An 18430-nucleotide genomic window follows, 5' to 3' on the forward strand; every position below is an offset into this window, starting at 1 on the left:
TGCTGCCGCCACTGCAGAAATATGTACATATATATAAGCCCGAGAGGAGATTTTTCATATTTGGAGGCACATATTTCAACGCCATGGGAAGAGATTGCTGCAGTCACGAGGACATGGTGAGTTGTTGAAAGGGTTGAAGTGCCACATCCCCGTACTTCCCCCAACCCAGAAAAAGGGAAAGTAAAAGTGCGACTAAGATTCAGGCTCAGCCTGTTTCTCGCATTGATTTTGTTTTGCTTTCGCTCGGCTTTTTGGTGAGAGCTATGCTGCACGGTTAAAAATTTTAATCCGAAATCAACAACTATTTATTACAATCTCCCCACATATCCAAGTATACAATAAACTTTTTAATTACCCTCTGCGTTACTTTGTAAAAGAAAATTAAACTATTTATAGGACCGAATAGCGAAAGAACAACCAATCTGACAGATTCATCCCGATTTCCAAACGCGTTTTCTTCAGGTGTGTTTACCGGCTTTCCTTGGACTCATTTCATTTCCCCGCCTGCGTTTTATTTTATTTTATGCCTTCCTTTTTATTTTTTGCTGTCTGTGTAAGGGCTTTGGCTGCTGTTGGTTCGGCTTCGCATCCTGCGTTTGCCTACTTTTTATGTGTTCTTATTTATTTGCGCTGCTTTGCAATTTCAAAAAGTGTTCGCAAAGACAGGCAACGAAGGCAGGACCAATGGCTTAGGGAAATGGCTGGCTGCTGGCTGCTGGCTCTCCTTTCTCCGTCGACTATTCCGTGCCAAGAAGAGGCTCGCGTGCTCGGCTGCCTTATATTGCGAAGCGGGCATAATAAATATTTGACGCTTCATAAATCTTTAAAGAGTTGCCAAAAGCAGGCGCTCACGGCTCGTTTCGAGTGCCTATCCAGTAGCCACGGGCCTTAATGGAATCGCTACTTTTCGCCGCTCTACGTTTATGCTAATGACTTGGCTGTTGCAATTCGAACCGGCTGCTGCGCAAATTTGACAACAAACAGGGCGGAGAACAAGAAATGGAGGAGGAAAATCCACTTGGGAAACCCTTGCAAATTGCATGAAGGGGATGCCTACGAAATCTTGGCCACAATTTTCACTTGCACTTTGGCCCGGAGAAGAGCCATTTTTGATTTCCCCAATGATTTGCATTAACATTTTTAGCACCACGCAGTTCCCGTCGATCGCTGTGTTTGGCAGCTCACCTTCGACCTTCCACCACCCCTTTTTACCGCCCATTCACACCCACGCAAACAGTCGCACACAGCCGCAGACAACGGTCAATCGATGAAGCGTAAGCACATTATGCGGGTTAGCTGAGCACAGGGTTTAAGGCTGCCTCGGAGCGCTCGCAAATGAACTATTGTTTATAAACTTCCCCACAAATCGGTTTGGGGCCTGGATTGGCACACAGGTTTTGTTTTGGCCTCAATAGCCCTCTGGGCATTTGGAATTTTCTTCATCTGGATATTATGTAATTAAGGCCCATGCCAATGCTTGGCATATGCAGGTTCATTGCTCTACAGATCGGCTATTTTAGTATTTATATTGTTAAATTAACTTCATTATAAAAAATCTTATATTTTTTACTATATAATCAATTTGTATAGTTTTAATTAACGCATAAAATTTTTGAAATACTAAAACAAAATTGTAGATTATAAGTAAGGTCGATACATCAAAATACTATTTTAAATAGTAAAGACAAGTTAGTATATATAAATGAATTTCAAAATGAGTAGAGTAATAAGTTTGCGCTCCAAAAATATTTTTACCAGTGCGCCTTTCCCAGCTACCACTCCGCACACCGCCCACCGCCCACCGCCCAACCCTTTTAGTTTCGCACCCCTTTTGCATCCCGCACACTTTCATATGAATGCGGCGTTCTTCTGCAGAACCTCGTTGCCGGCGACCCAGTTCATTTAAATTTGGCGTCGAGCCAAGTCAAGGCAGCGAGCCAAGCAATGAGCATTAAAGTTATGCTCGTAGTTGGGCCGGGTGGCAGGGAGGGGTGGGGAAGGGAGGTGTGTGCCTGGCCAGGCGTTGCTTGTAGCTTTGTTTGTTGTTAAGTGTGTTAACAGGGTTTATGCTGCACACTCGCACAGACAAACAGGGGATCCTGCCTGCTGGATGCAGAGTGTAAGCCCACACATCCGTGAAAGACGGCTGTCTGCTCCTCCACATCCACTTCCACTTTGCCTTTCCCTTTCCTAGTCCTGGGAACGCTGTGTGGCTTATTAGCGTTCAGCTGCTGGCTTTAAAGTGGTTGAGACGCAGTGTGCTTTAAGATGGCGCTCGCCATCCCCCGCCATCCTCCGCCGTCCTCCATTGTCGTAGCTTGACAACTTCCGACAGCCGTCCATCCACATCCACATCCACACACAATCGCACTCACCAGCGCCACCCCCAAAGGTGCAGCCATTATTATTTTTGTGAAATAAAAACCGCAATTACCTGAGAGTAAAATATATGGCAGCCGGAGCAAATAAACCAGAGAGTGCGTTTGTGCCGGCGAGTGTGTGACATAAAGCAAACAATATGGCGACACGCAACACTAAACAGACGGAGGAGAAAAGGCTCGAGGAGGGGGCGGGCGGCAAGAAAATGGGGCCAAGTTTCCCGCCATGTTGCTGCTGGGCTACGAGCAACAATGTTGCAGAAACTCGAGTGCACCAACATTAGTTTTGGTCGCAAATAAAAGTAAAAATAAGTGTAAAATTAAATTATACGAAAGCGTCGATGTGTGAGTGAGGGAAGGGAAGTCGCCCCCACTACCTTCACCATTGAGACGCATTGTTTTCCCTCTGTTGCTTTTTCGCGTTAAGCACAAAAATTGAGTAACTGCACGTGAATGAAAATGAAAACAAAGCCAAAGGGGACTGCTGCAGGACGAACGGTGGACGAACTTTCGCGCTAAAAACTTTTGCATTTCTTAACTAGTTTTTGCTATTGTTTGTTGTTTTCCCCCACTTTTTTTGGGGGTGCACAAAATGCGGAAAATTAAATTGCCCCCGCGAGCGTTCGCCCGCTTTTGCAGGTCCAAAAACACGGAGCAGACAACACGCAGCCAAACAATAATTGAAATAAACACTTAAAAACTTTGACTGCAGCACTTTCTTCGTGCTTGGTCTTTGCTATTTTCCTTTTGTTGAACTGGAAATAGTTTTCGTTTTCTTATAAGCGTGCTGCTTGCCGCACTCAGTTAAATTCTATAAAGCTGAAAAGACAGATTTCCTGACTGCTATTAAGAGCAACAAAGAAGAAGTAAGAGCGCTGCATACTTCTGTGCGTTGTGGCACTCTAATTATACCTCTCGTGATTTAGAGACAATTACGTAAATATAATTAAGTCATTGAAGCATTTAAGCGAGAGTCAAAAGGCAATAACAAGGACACAAAGAGCTGGCCGCAAATGAAGTTTTCGCAACATGTCCTGGGGCCAGTTTTCGTATTCGTTCTTGTTTCGGTTCGCAGAAGAAGAGACCGCAAACCATTCGGTGTGTTTACATTTCGCACATATTATGGCCACCCCATGACCATGTGCTTTCTAATCCAGACCAACGAGTTTGTCAACGTCAAATTGACAAATAGCATCTCTTTGGTCACACACTGCTTAATTATAACGTATAATTATGTGGGATGAGATTAATGCTGGATCCTAAAAATGTATATTTATTTAAGTCATAAATCGAAGCCATTAAACCAAAAGTGCCCAAACGCTGCTTATGGCAGGTCAAACAATAAATATACATTCATAAATAACTTTTGTTTCTGTACCTAAAAAATCAATAAATTATAAAACTAACAAGTTTTAAAACCCGTTTGATATTTCCAATTTTTGCGAATATCTAAACCATCTAAAAAAATTTCACGTCATTAGGCATCTCTGCATTAAACCATCTCATATATACATGTGGACATATGGACTCATATAATTCGGGGACTAAGTATGCTTTAAGCAGCCAGAAATAAAAGTAAAATTAAAATGTTGGTGCATGTGGCCATTGCGGTTGCTTTTACGCGCTTTTTCTGCCACAAAGCTCCGCTAATTAATTTGATACTTTTTATACCCGTTACTCGTAGAGTAAAAGGGTATACTAGATTCGTTGAAAAGTATGTAACAGGCAGAAGGAAGCGTTTTCGACCATATAAAGTATATATATTCTTGATCAGGATCAATAGCCGAGTCGATCTGGCCATGTCCGTCTGTCCGTCCGTCTGTCCGTCTGTCCGTCTGTCCGTCCGTCCGTCTGTCTGTCCGTATGAACGTCGAGATCTCAGGAACTACAAAAGGTAGAAAACTGAGATTAAGCATACTGACTCCTGAGACATAGACGCAGCGCAAGTTTGTCGATTCATGTTGCCACGCCCACTCTAACGCCCACAACCCGCGCAAAACTGCCACGCCCACACTTTTGAAAAATGTTTTGATATTTTTTCATTTTTGTATTAGTCTTGTAAATTTCTATCGATTTGCCAAAATACTTTTTGCCACGCCCACTCTAGCGCCCACAAACCGCCCAAAGCTGCTACGCCCACACTTTTAAAAAATGTTTTGATATTTTTTCATTTTTGTATTAGTCTTCTAAATTTCTATCGATTTGCCAAAAAACGTTTTGCCACGCCCACTCTAGCGCCCACAAACCGCCAAAAACTGTCAGTGCTAAAGACTCCTTCGCACTTTCACTAGCTGAGTAATGGGTATCAGATAGTCGGGGAACTCGACTATAGCGTTCTCTCTTGTTTTTTGCTGCCTTCTTGCGTTTCTAAATAGCAACAATTACTGCCAAGGAAACACATTGCAGAACCGTTTTGTGGGCGTGGACCGATAACAAGGATCATAACATTTTCCTCTTTGTAGGTCTTTTGTTCTTGCTCGTTTTTTTATGAACATTCCATTGGCCGAGACTAAAAAGACGAAAAAATTAATATCAATTTTCGAGCTTTGTCTATGGCTAACAACCCTCTTTGTTGTTGCTGGATACCGCTGCCGTTGACGTAAATTGTAGATTATAATCAAATGTATTCTGTTCCGTTTTGTGAATTATTTTCGTGGCTTTATACGCTACTGGTTTGGCGTAATTTTTTCATATTTTCATTGCGTGCCTTTGGGCTCTATGAATTTGTCCTTTGGCTAGCTCTGGCTATATTATATTAATAGCAATTACTCATAATTACTCGCTCTCTCCTGCATACTTCTCCCCGATTCTGTTTCCCTGCAATTAAGTTGATTACAACAGCAGTGACAGCCTTTTCCCTTGTCTATATGTGTGTGAGGTGCACTGTCCCATGAAAAGGACTGTTGATTGTGGAGGAGTGCAAAACAAAATTAAAAAGCGAAAGGTTAGCTGGCGAGCACATGCTTATAAATCACAGAAGCTCCTTAAGCTCCTTCTTTACTCTGTTTTCTTTCCCAACTGGCTTGGCTTTTCTTTCGCTTTCCACTCAAATTCAACTAACCGCCTCGAGGGCCGGGAATACGAAATCTGGGCTGGGCATCTCTCGTGTGCGCTTTAAGTGAGGTTATTATTTTCGCCTTTCAGTGGCTCACACATACACTCGGCATCTTTTCCCGATAATAGAACGTTTGGCCGCAAGACAAATTGTGATTCAGCCGATGGTGCTGGGGGAGCATTGCACTCGAAAATTATTTTAACCCAATGACTTCAAGTTCTGGGTTTGCGATTAAAAATTTCAGTTTGTACGTGTTAGTAACTGTTTATAAGAACTGTTAATTCTTGTAATATTTTTTATTAACTTATTTAAAGCTAATTTAAAGTATATAACTACAAGGTAACTGAGAACTAGGAGCACTAGCAGCTAAGGCCTTCCGCTCGTATTCTTGTAATATAATCTATATAATAAAATACTAAAATAAAGTCTTTTGTTAACATCTGATATTTCAAGCCATCATTCACGACCCCAGAACCATATTTAGCTCGGCGTCTAGAAGCCATTTTTTTTCTAAGTGAAGAACGGCTCTCTATCTTCACTTGGGTTACTTCCCTCAGGCCAACAATCATCATCAGTGTCAGCAACAGGAGGCGGATCCGCTGGCTTTTGATGCAAGCGGTAAGCGCGTTATCCCAACCGAATCCGAATTCGAAAGTGGGCTGCTGGGCGTGTTTTCCGTAATTGAAAAGCGCCAAAACGGCAAAGCCAAAAAGCTTCGCCTGGCAGCTACAAGTGGTGCTGGATAGACAAGTCAAGGACGCCCCGCTGCTGATTGACAACATATTCAAAAGCCAAATCATCGACCAATGCTGGCGCTAACGAGCAGAGCCTCAGAGGGCGGGCGTCATGTGCGAAAATTAATTAACAAAATTGCGTTTTAAAAATGTGACGCGCGCTCTAAAAAAAAGGCTGCAATTACCGTTAATGAGTTGAACGCCAAAGGCACCACCAAACGCATCTCCTCCTTGATTTTCCTCTTAATGAGCAAAGCCTTTTAGACATTACAAAAGTTTCGCAGCTTGTCTATTTTGATGTTTTCGTTCTTTGGCTACCCTTTTTTTCTGATGGGAAAATATTTTACTTCCCTTTGCACTTGACTTCTCTTTGACTATGGGGTCGTGTCAAAAAAGTGCACAAGGCACGCAACAAGTCTTGACCCGAGCTTGGAACTTGGAACTTAGCCAAGCACCTTTGACGTGGCTCCTGGAAATTACCCTTTTTACGTGGCACATTAATTTCGAGCAGGTTCACTGGGTTCAGTGAGCAGTCAACCCCAAACACACCCACACACGTACAGCTCCACATTTGACCAGTTCATTGAAGCGATTTTGATGTCAGGTTCTTTTCATGGGAACTATTGCCAAGGCTACCAACCCCAAGAGTGCCACAAATGGCAGTAATGACTACCAACGCTTTGATTTCGACTTACAGCACTATCCGCCCATCCATCAGCATCCAGTTCCTGCTCTATTCTTTATTTTCCCTCCGCCGGATTTGTCTCAATTGGTAAATGGAAGCCAATTAGTGGCCCGGCTGTGTGGCCAAGTGTTAAATTAATTACCTAATGGCTGCACTCTTGAATCGTAGCAAAGTTTGCTTATTGAACTCTTAAATAAAATGCACATGCAACTTACTCGCACTATTTGCCCATAGATATATCTGGACGCAGTTGTGTGTTGACTTAATTATATTTGCAGTGAGGAAAAACGGAATTGCCGGTAATCAGAGCTGGAGAGTCGGTCGAGGTGAGCCAAGTGCTGCACAAATAGCCAGTTCAGGTGGTGCACGTTCTTTTTGGGTTAGAGTACGGGCTGACCCATGACAATGGCAGAGCAAATATTAAACTGCCGTACAAACATGCTATATGTGTTCACTGATAGAAAAAGTATGACCTATTGGCTACTGTTTTTGCTCAAAAACGCTTTCTGGGGGAATTTGTTTCGGTTTCAGAACTTAAACTTCTTAAACTTATTATTCAAAGCGCAACATTATATTAATGTGTTTTGAAAATAAGTTTTATTGTTTTTCTCTGAGTATATCGATGTGTGTGGTCAAGTCGAAGAAATCTTGACTTGACAAATCGAGTAATAAAAATGGCCCGTCTATCGCAGTCAATACAGGGAGACAACAAAAAAGGTCAGGCTTAGAGCATGATCCCCTAACGGGAAGAACGGTGCACAGTGTGTGTGAAATGTAAACTTAAATATTTTATGGCATTCAAGCAGGCTACACAAAGGAGAAAGTGGGAGGAAGGAACTGATGCCAGGTAAGTGCCGGTCGCACTGAAATAAAATTGCATACTTCATGGCGCAGGATGCGGCAAACACAGCGACAGCAACAAGGAGCACTGAGCAGAGAAAGGAGCCGTCTGCCAGACGTCTTTGTCAGCAGGCAGCGGAGAAATTCAATGAAATTTATTTACAGTTTAAAAAGTAGACAAGTGCCAAGGAGCCGGGAGCAGAGAGGATACGACTGCAATCGACTCTCGTGCGTGTCTGCATGGGTTTATTTAAAATTCAATTATGGCACACAATTGTCGGCTGCTTGCCGCAGTGCCAAATGAAGCGGGTTGCTTGCGGACATAAAACGCCAAGATAGCCAAAATACTTATGGGACAAATGGAAAGAACGTCTGACTGATACTCAAGTATATTGAAAATCCGTTGAAATTGCTTACCAAATAGTTCAGTTTATATATATACTGTTCGTCGATCCTTACCTGCAACAAAAAAGAAAAATGAATAATTAGTTAGTCAGAATCTGGAATTGGGTTGGCTTATAACTAGGACATTGGACAGTACGACGATTTCTGGGTTATCTAGCGGCACACAATATTAAATATTCATACGACCAAAACTAGATATGTAAGGAACACGTTTTTCAAAATCATAAATTCTAAACAAATCAAATTACGTAGAAAATATCTATTAAAATCAAGGTAATTAAAAAAATATTAAATCAGGAATATAATTATTTTATGATATAGATTTCCTTAATTCATTTAATGATGTACCGTTTTCAGGAAATTGCCTCATCGGATCATCTTTCAAGGTCAATCATCGACATTACGGCCCTTCAATCTAATTATAATTTATGTCATTGGCATACAGACGCCTAGAGACGCCATTTTCGCTGACTACACTGCTTGCTGCCCATAAATTTAATATTTCCCGAGCTTTCGATATCTGTATCACCATCTGCAGTAGCAAAAGCAAAAGCAAAGGTAGGGAGAAGCGCGTGTCACTGCGACACCCGAAATCTTGTTAAAGAAATCTCAATTATCAACTTTTATTGATTTGCATAGCAAACTCAGAGCAGAAAATGGTAAGCAAGCCCACAGAGCTCAGTGCTATTTACGCTCCATTTTCCAAGCTTTTCACTTTCGTAGAAGAACGAAAAAATGCACGAAAACAATTACGATAAAAATGTGAACTCGGGGTCTTTTTCGACTCGGTTTTTTGTTTGGTTCTGCCTGTCCCATCTTGGCGAGATGAATGGGGCTTTGGTTAGGTAACCTGCCATGAGACAAGCTTTGAGCACGGATAAAAGCAAATTATGATAACAATAAAGATTTAACTAGAGGGGAGTTTGAGTGGGCGGCGAGCGGAGCGCTGTCAAGTGGCATTTCCATGGTCCTGTCATTGAGAAATCGACAGCACAAAGGACCCGGCTAGAAGCAGGGACAATTTAAATAGACATTTATCTTCTGGAGCACACACTCTTATACAAAAAAACGGGAAACACACGCACACACACGTGCTGGTTCCTATAACAAAATTACAGTGACTGCGGCTGATCCATGACGATAATGCGACTGACGATTATATGGGTATCCCCCAAAACGTACGAGCGAGAAGCTGATTTTGTGGATGTTTGTTCCGAATTTTCCAACTTGTTTTGTTTGATTTTATTTATGTAAAAGCAACAACAACCACCGAATCTTCCCACTGCCTATCTAGCCTTAATTTTTGTTTTCTTTTCGCGTTGCTTTTTTCCTCCTTTATTATTTTCTTTATAATTTTTAGCTTGGCAAATGTTTTTCAAAGCATAAAAATACTTTTACATTAACTTGTTTCAACACGCACTCAAACCAAAAGTTGTAGAACATTTTTGGGTTTGCTTTTAACGCTCAAAGACTTTTCGGGCCAAGAAAAACAGCAAGTTGCTCGAGAGGAGCGGCTTCAGCAATAATAATCACAACAACTGTGCCGTGTGTTTATGGGCGAAATTCCCATTTTTAGGGGAAAATCTTGAAAAAGTTTCTATGTCTATCGGCTATATCAACATCATTTGCGTTAAGTGGTTGAAAAGCAAGCGCCGAAAAAGTTGGAACCTTTACGATTTGCCTAATGCGTTGGCCTATCTATCACCCCGAAATACAGCAAGTCGCCAGCCTATTAAACTGCAATAAAGCCATGTCTTGGCTGGCTGCCAAAATGGAGTACAGCAACAGTTAACCAGATTTTGGCTTTCCTAATTGGCTGCCTGTTGTTTGTTGCTGTTTGCCCGGAGGGCCAACACAAGAGAACAAACGGAAAAGAGAAACCTGAAAGAGAACAGCAGGCGAAAAAAAACTGTTGCATACTTATTGGAGGCACCCCTAATAACTTTTGCTGATAATATGTCGGTGTGTGTGGCAAAAATAAATAAAATACTTTTGGCAAGGGCTTTTTGTGGGAGCCCCTTACGTGCAGGGTCTTCTCCCCTTTGTCTATGAAAAAGAAAATAAAAAAGGGAAGGCAGCAGCATAGATTTCGGCATATCGATAGCAAGCGCATTGCATATTTGCTTTTGAGCTCCCCAAACGGAGCAAGCTGAACACTTTTATGGCTGCTGGCAAAATTTATGATTTCCCCTTCTGCCTTTGTTAAAAAGGGATTTCGTTCTGTACAGCTCGTTACCTGGCTGTCCCTTCCGCTGCCTGCTTGTGCTTGCCACAATTTAAGCGCTTTAAAATTTGCATGAAAATCAAAGGAGACAGCAGCAGACCTTACCAAATTATGGCAATTAAAGCAAATTAACTAAGTGAGCACAAAAGCGTTTGCCAAATCCCGGTATCAAAGTTCAAAAGCTCGCCAATAGGAATTTAACTAAACAAAGTACTAATGAACTTGGGTTTATGGCACAGACCGACTGGCTGGGAAAATTGATTTGCATAGCAACCGAAGCATGTGGCATAGTCAGCCAAATCGCAAGACACTCGCTAAGCAGTTTAACTATTTAGAGTAAGAGCCCGGGCTGAAGCCCCACTCACGGCTCCCTTTGGTCCTTGTGTGCCGCACTCCATGGCAACTACAGTTTGAGGTGCACGCCGCAGGCTGAAGTGTCAAAGACATGGCCGTCACAGGCTTGCCTGCTCACAAATGTTGACAAGCTAATGAAATGTGAGGCCCCAAAATTGATACACTCTGCAGGAAGACGATGATGAACTCCAACTCAAACTCACTCCACGAAGCTATTTACTGTGAAAAGGAGTCCCTAGCGACCTTTTTGGACGATGGGAGCTGGGTGCTAAGTTGCTGCCAGGACATTTGGCTATGCAAATCGAAATCATAATGAAATCAAGAATGGTAAGACTTCGCTGGTATCACATAAATTTCTTCAGAATTGATTAATATAGAGTCTATGGCAGGAACTAGTTTAGCAAGGAAGACGCAATTCGTTTGTCACTTTCTTTGCCGTTTTGTGTATATACATATTTCTTGGACGTGACTTTCATAGATTAGATATAATAGAACCCCATAATTTAGTAGAGGTGAAGTTTCAATTCATACCACATACATTACGTCCATTCCAGGAAAGAAGATGGTATCATACTAAAAGAAAACGTCAAAAGGAGGCATAAAATACGCGATTAATCGGCTATATCGGCGAATAGATCATGCCACAAGGAGAATCGATTCAAAACTGAATACCAAAACAATTTGCCGAGGACATAGAAAGCCCCAAAGACATATGAGTGGTAAATCACATCAATATGTAACTCAGTCAGCAGCCAGTACCCAGAAAGGCAAAGCAAAGTGGAGCAACAACAGATGGCAAAGATGTTTATCTAAGAGCAATGGTCCAGGAAACACTTCCTCCACTCGCTGTCCCCCGCATCCACCCACATCTAGCGACCCCACGATTTGCTATGCAATTTTACACACTTGACCATTAAACGTAGCCATTGGGAGCAGTTTGCATAGCAATGAAGCAGAGACAGAGGCGTGTTTGAGTTCGAGGTCTGAATAGAAAAGCAAGGAGTTGGAGTCGGGTCAACTTGATGAAGAATGAATGATTACGTCAGACCAGAGAGCTTAGCTTAGGCGCCTCCCCGACGTCCAGCCAGATGAGGATGATGACGACGATGATGGCTAACCGCATCCAGGAGGTGTGTAGTTGACTGTAAAAACTTCAATGAATAAATTTTTCTCCTTCGAGGTTGCCGTAAAAAGCATAAATATGAGCCAGACACACAAACAGGATACAAGGGAAATAGTAGCAGAGTAAATTGATCGAAATGAAAATGCTCATAAATTTGCATACGATGGGTCAAATATTGTAATTGAGAGTTGGAATTTATGGTCTATCTGATAAAATGTGAAACAATTTAGCTCCTATTTGATTCCAAAAAAGGGGAAAGGTAATCCATTTAACGATTTAATCCCCACAAATAAATATAATACTTGATAACACATCTCAAACTAAACCTCAAGACATTTAAAAATTGTGGTCAAATTAACGATTTTCTATATTATTAATTAAAATTAAATTAATTAAAGATTATATACAACCCTATTTGGTCAATTAAAGACCACCTTTGAATAAATACGTGAAAACCCGTATTTTTTGCAAACGCTGTCTGGTCCTCCTGACACTTGACGATTTGTCATGTTGACACAATAAAACGTCAGAAGAAGCTCCGAAACCAGAAGAGCACAAATGGGAAAAAATGCCAAGTAGATTCTATGGAATTATGACAAACTGTCTCGAAAATGCTGAAAATACTGTTAACGTTTTGGCTCCGGAGCAAAGCGAGTTTGGACAAAGCATGAGGAAAAAATTATATGAACTGCAGCTCCTGCTTTTGTTGACTGACGAAAGGAAGAACGTGGCGTATGAGCAATGTCTGCTGATGAGAATGATGAAACAGCAGAAAATATGCCAGGGGGAGGGCGGCATGCGAATACAATGAACTTGAGTGGAGCCGCTTTGCTGGTCTGCCTGCATTCATGAGCATAAAAAATTGGCGCCGCATTTACACAGACAATCAAGCGCAGTCTTCACTTTTCCTGGCTATGAAAAACGGGAGAAAATCGCCTGAAAGGCAAAAGGCGGACCAAAGACGACAGGCGACAATGGCCGGGTTTCAGCCCTTTTTTGCTCTTTTCCTATTTCTGTGCCTCAGCCTGGCAATTGCACAACTCATCAAAAGTCTGGCCTCTGGAAGGACTTCGTCCTGGTGTCTGCCATTTGCATTTATGCACATAAAACTAGCGGAAAATTTGATGTTGATGTTGACGAAAGGTGACAATTGTGCACCAGAACTGCATTTAATCAAGTTCAAACGAGACTTCGTTATGCCAAGCACCACAAATTAGTCATTAGCATGTGTTTATGCGCTGTCGCAGCTGAACTCAAACTCAGGGCTTTTAATTATTAAGGGATACGATCGCTTGAATCAAAAGAGTGTTCTCCAAGTGAATGCATATTTTAGGGCACTAAATTTACCAACTCAACGTGGGCCTGACACACATTTCTGCGCTATAATAATAATTAGACAGGAGCCGGATAGACAGCGTCTGTGCTTATTAATCAACCCCAAGCAAGCGCACATGAAAGTGTGCTATGCAAACACGCAAAACTTTGCCCTGAACTTATTTTCAACAAATTAATTTTCCGCCCACCAGAAAACAGAAAAGCGGGGTTCTCCGGGCTTGTTTGCCCAACTCTAGTTAATGAAATCAGTTGCACTCGCCCAGATTGCGAGTGTGTAAATTTAGTTAACTGCAAACTTCAGCCAACATTATGTCTGGCATCGATGCCGGTGGTTCTACCTGCCTGCCTGCTGCACCTCTTAAACATTTATATATTTTGCACCTACTTTTCCCCGTTTGTTCGCTTCCGTGTTTTTTGGGTGCGTTGCAGCGCAATTTCCAGCTGCCAGACGCAGAATTTCCCCAGCCGCATACATCAAGCTGCGGGCAACCGAGCACGAAAATTTCCACCACCTCCGTCTGCGCCATACATACGCATATGGAAATGATGTCCGTTCGTGGCTTTGGTAATGTAAAACGTAGCAAATTGAGTTCATTTCGCTGACGGACTCCTAGCAAGCAGAACTTATCATTAGTATCGCTTTTCAGCGCACCCGTGCCGCATGCCGAATGAAACCATCTCTCACATAGCACATACAGGCCAGTAAACAGAAGCGGGATAGGAATAGGAACAGCGGAATGGCGGAGTGGCGGAATGGGTACCGCGAAAGGAATAGGGATACGTGATCCTGGCGCACGTAAACATGTAATAATTACTTTGTTCTAGGTGTTTTCAACTCACTTTACTCCGCTAAAAGTTGTGGCGAAACTTTTCAAGCAGAACAAGCTGAGCGGACACTGCGAAAATAACTTCAGTGTTAAAGAGACGTTTCAATCCCGAAGATAAGAGTAGAAATTACTAGACACGACCAGTTTATTCAAATAGTAAAATCGTACAGTGAGGAGAAGCGTATGTAAATGAAAAGATTTAAAGCCCAACAAGGATTGTGATTATTCCCTCAGTGTATGAAAAAGGCGAGTCCTGGTCTGACCCTGCTAAGCGAGTATTAGTGGAAATTTAATATTGCAATTAATACAGCAACAAAGTGTGCATCGCATATTAATAAGTTAGTTTGTCGCTTCTAGTTTGAGTGAGTGCCCGAGTTGGTCTCGGGCTTTGGCCTTTGCTCATATGCTCCTGCCAGTCTCCTAGTTTGGCAGTTTGCTAGTTTCCTGGCGTGCTAGTGCGCTCGTGTGCTTGGTGGATTAGTACACTGGAGGGCAAACATTTTGCGCTCGTAAAAGCCAAAGTTACAACCTCGCTAGTTGGCTTAGGGGGTTGAAGGGCGCGCTTGCTTTTAATGGCCTCCTCCGTCAGTCACCCATTCCGTCGCACATTCAATATTCATATTCATATGCTCCTGGTCGCCGCATTTAAGCTTTTAATGATTTCGAAAAAGTTCGGTTCGAAATAAAGGGAAAGCTGGAAGCGCCAGTGGATGCAAAAACTTTCCTCCTAATGCGCTTAGCGGTGGTCGTTTAACTGCAAACTTAATTCGCAGCTACACACATTTTTACTATTTTTTTAAAGGATTTTTTCTCAGGCGCCGCGTTGTTATTTAGAAGAAATTCTGGTATTTTTTATGGCTGCGAACGGGCGACAAAAACTATTTGTGCAAACAACAAAGAAAACTTGCGCTCACAAAAAGGAAAATCATCATCATCAGTTGCCGGAGGAGCGGGACCAGAAGCAGAAACAGGAGCAGCGTCAGCAACTACAAAAGCGCAACAAAAGCAATTTAAATTTAGCCAGCGGCATAGCTGAGCAGTGAATACTGAGAGTTGTCCGAGCGAACAAATTTCATTTCATTGCCGAGCGCGAAACGTTTTAGTCATAACTTTTTAATTTGTTTGTCAGCGACAGACGAATCACTACGACAAGCCAAGGCACTGTGAAGCAGCGAAAAAATAACATTAAACTTGTTTCAACAAACATGGTTTACATTTTCCTTAAAGAGTTTCATATCAATATATTTTATTTTTTCGTCGCTGCACAAAAATCTTAGCATATGTTGCGGACCCTCGGATTAGCGCAATCATAGGAGACCTCATCAGTAGAAATGAAATTTCGTCAGTACCAAAAAGTGTGCTACGAAAATCGATTGAGGGCCGGATAAATCATAACAATGCTTAGGCAATATGTCCTGTCCCCGTCCTGGACCCACCCCCTTTGCCCCTGGTGAGCCCCGGCTCCAGCTTTGATCAATGCAAAAATTCTTGGTGTACATGTCTCTGGGGTTGATTTATCTATTTACTCGGCAGCCTCGTCATCAGGGATCCCAGAGATAGGACGGGCGGAAAACGGACTCCCTTTTGTAGCTGTCAATATTTAAAACGTTGTCCTGCTTCTGAGCACGCAGCTGCTGTCCCCTTCCTGCTGTCCTACTGCTGTAACACTGCGTGCTTAACAAGAGTTTATTGAATTTTATTTTCTCATCTCAATTTGATGCAAGCACGAAGCATTTTCTTTCTGCCTGCCCTCACTTATTTTGGGCAACATATTGCCTGTCCCACTTCTTGACATAATTTTTTGGGGAAAAGAGAACTTTGTCTCCGGTGCATTTAAATTTCAAATTGTTTTATTACCGGACGATCCCCAACACAGGAAGATAATTGAAATTTTGTAGTTGAAAATACTTTATACGCAGCGTAGTCGTAAATCGCTTATTACAACAAATGTTATGTATTTCAACGCAGAGCTAAAACTTTTTGCCGTATCCGAGTCAAGTTTTTCGATTACGGATTAATGTAATTTTTTCTTCATATATATATATATATATACACTTCTTTTTTTTTTTTAGCATGTTGACCCCTCCCAGAGCTCATCTAGTTTGTTTGACTTGTCGGCCCGGCTTGAAAGTTTGATGAATTTTTAAATTTAAAAAGTTTATTTGAGCGTTCGTAAGTTTGCCGAGGGCCGCCAGTACTGCGGATTATTATTAGAAGTGCAGGCTGACTGACTTCAACACTTCAAAGCGAGTTCGCTGATGAGGTCGTGCCACTTGCGACCGCTTTTCCCACGAAGTTGCCGCCGTCCGGCTTGTTTATTCGAATCCCCAAGCACACTTCCTAATTTGAACAATTTTCTATTTGCCCTCGCTGCAGAATCTTTCATGTTTCATTGTCAATATCTTTATTTATCGTGCGGTTTGCAGGATTTGTTTCGCGGTCTTTATTAGCACCTAGGGGTTGTTTTCATGCGCCTCGGTTACCAAGCTGTTTGCTTAGTCAGTTATCTGCCTTTGTTTCTATTGGCAAAAATATTTGCCACAACGAGCAGTACAGGTGGAAAAAAGGAAAAGAGCTTTGTTGAGCCATATAAATAAATACAAATACATTAAAATATAAATGTATTTCGTTTTTGCGATAATTACTAAAAACAAAACAGAGGTATTTGTTGCCGCATAACAATAATAATTACACACAGCCAATGCAAAGGAGATCGATGCGAAATATATTTAATCACAAAATGCTTTCATGAACGAATGACTGCATTTAATAACGGCCACATGGAAAATCGCACGAAAATTAAGCGAAAGACTAAAATCAACATTTAAATTGGCTAATGGATAAGGGCAGGGGTGTTAGGTATTGCAGGGGCGTATGTTAAACAAAATCAATTACAGATAATTTAACGTGGACGGCTGGTGTGTAAAAAGGGGAAGCACATAATAGAGTCATTTAAGTACAGTTTAAACATTAATGAGGGTCGAGGGGTAATTGCAGTAGCAAAGCAAGGAGTTTCTGGCCACGATAAATCGATAATAAATGTGGCAGACGTTGGTCGTACGTTTTGCCAGCTTGCCTGTTAGAATAACTAATGGAACACACATACGCACTTGGACACCTAACACAAAGGATACAGGACACGATGGGCGATACGCAGCACCGTACACGGAGCATTGTGGCACTATAGACCTACAGCACATGGCACGTTTGTTTCACTTGTGTCCACGGCTTGGGAAATACAACTGAAAGCGGAGCAAGAGGGTCAAAACTGGCCTTTATTTTGCCAGAAGTAAGTGACGTGGAGGTACAACTTTATGCCTTTCGCGCTGCAGTTTGCGCCAACAAATTGCAGCGACATTTCAACGCCAACTAATCAATATGGGCGACATGTTGTCGACGGGGGAGAGGAGGCCAAAAAGCGGGAATATGCGGAGGTGAACTAAAACAGTTGACCAGGACAAATCGTAAGTGCTGGCCAAACAATTGCGGTTAATGCTCTCCCTGAACGCGATAGTTATGACTGATAAAATAATAAAAACACTCAAACAGCTACTATAATTCTACTACATTTTACAAACTTCTAACAAAGTTGAGATTAGGTCCATTAATTTGTGTCGAATCCCTGATCCGAGGCTAATTTGTATGCCAGTCAGCTGGTCGAGCGGTTGCACTTTATTTTATTGCGCGCAATTTACTCACAACCCAAAAGCGACCCTTTAGCAGACGTGGCCCAATAAGAAAGGCCTAAGAAGCAAGGCAAGAAAAAGGGTCAGTTTTCTATACCTATATATAATTGCACATAATTGGCATTTAATTATCCCTCAATTCACACTCTCACAGAGGAATGAAAAGCATTGAAAGTCAGAGCCCCTTCGATTTACGCAAATAAAATCTTATATTTTATTGTTAAGCACGATGTAAATAAGGAATAAAACGTTTCCTAGTGTGCACACGTCTGCAATGTGAACCACTCGGATTGTCCAGAGAGAAATAATCAATAATTGTAAAATTGGTCTGTGAAGATGTATTATATTAATTTATTACTAGCTTAATAGTCTTAATGCTACGTAATTTATTGGTAAACAAATCAATCAATAAAATCTGAAATACATCTACAAAAACAACGACAACGACTAGGAGCACGACAACAAATGAGGAAAGGCAACAAAATGAGCTACTGCGGTGAGTGATGAAAAATTCGGTTATTAGGAATTAGTGAGCATGAACGAACTGTAAGGTTTCCAAAACGTCAGGCAATGCATGAGAAAAAGTGTTAGTGGGCAACGGTTACTATCTACATCTCGATAGGAAAATGAGTAGAGGAAAACTCAAAGAAAACTGAGGAGAGAGTTGTTTTATAGAGTTTTTTTTACTGAACACACAAACCTTTTTAGGAGAAGATAAGTGTAGTGAAGTTGGCGATGGCATAGAACAATCAGAAGATGCAGAACTGCAGCCGCTGCTGGCGCT

At 41.8% G+C, this 18430-nt stretch overlaps 1 protein-coding gene across 6 annotated transcripts in view; it reads right to left on the bottom strand.

Annotated features, from left to right (window-relative positions):
* The window catches only part of LOC122622153 (polypyrimidine tract-binding protein 1), a 129499-nt gene that overhangs the window by 55792 nt on the left and 55277 nt on the right, over positions 1-18430 (bottom strand). The window contains exon 7 of one of the 6 annotated variants that reach the window (XM_043800374.1): positions 8110-8151. The exons of the other annotated variants lie outside the window; for them this stretch is intronic. Coding sequence (XP_043656309.1) covers positions 8110-8151 — 42 coding nt within the window. The remainder of the gene's footprint in view (positions 1-8109; positions 8152-18430) is intronic. 6 annotated transcript variants of the gene reach the window in all.

The sequence above is a fragment of the Drosophila teissieri genome, chromosome 3R (genome assembly GCF_016746235.2).
Source record: "Drosophila teissieri strain GT53w chromosome 3R, Prin_Dtei_1.1, whole genome shotgun sequence".
Lineage (NCBI taxonomy): Eukaryota > Metazoa > Arthropoda > Insecta > Diptera > Drosophilidae > Drosophila > Drosophila teissieri.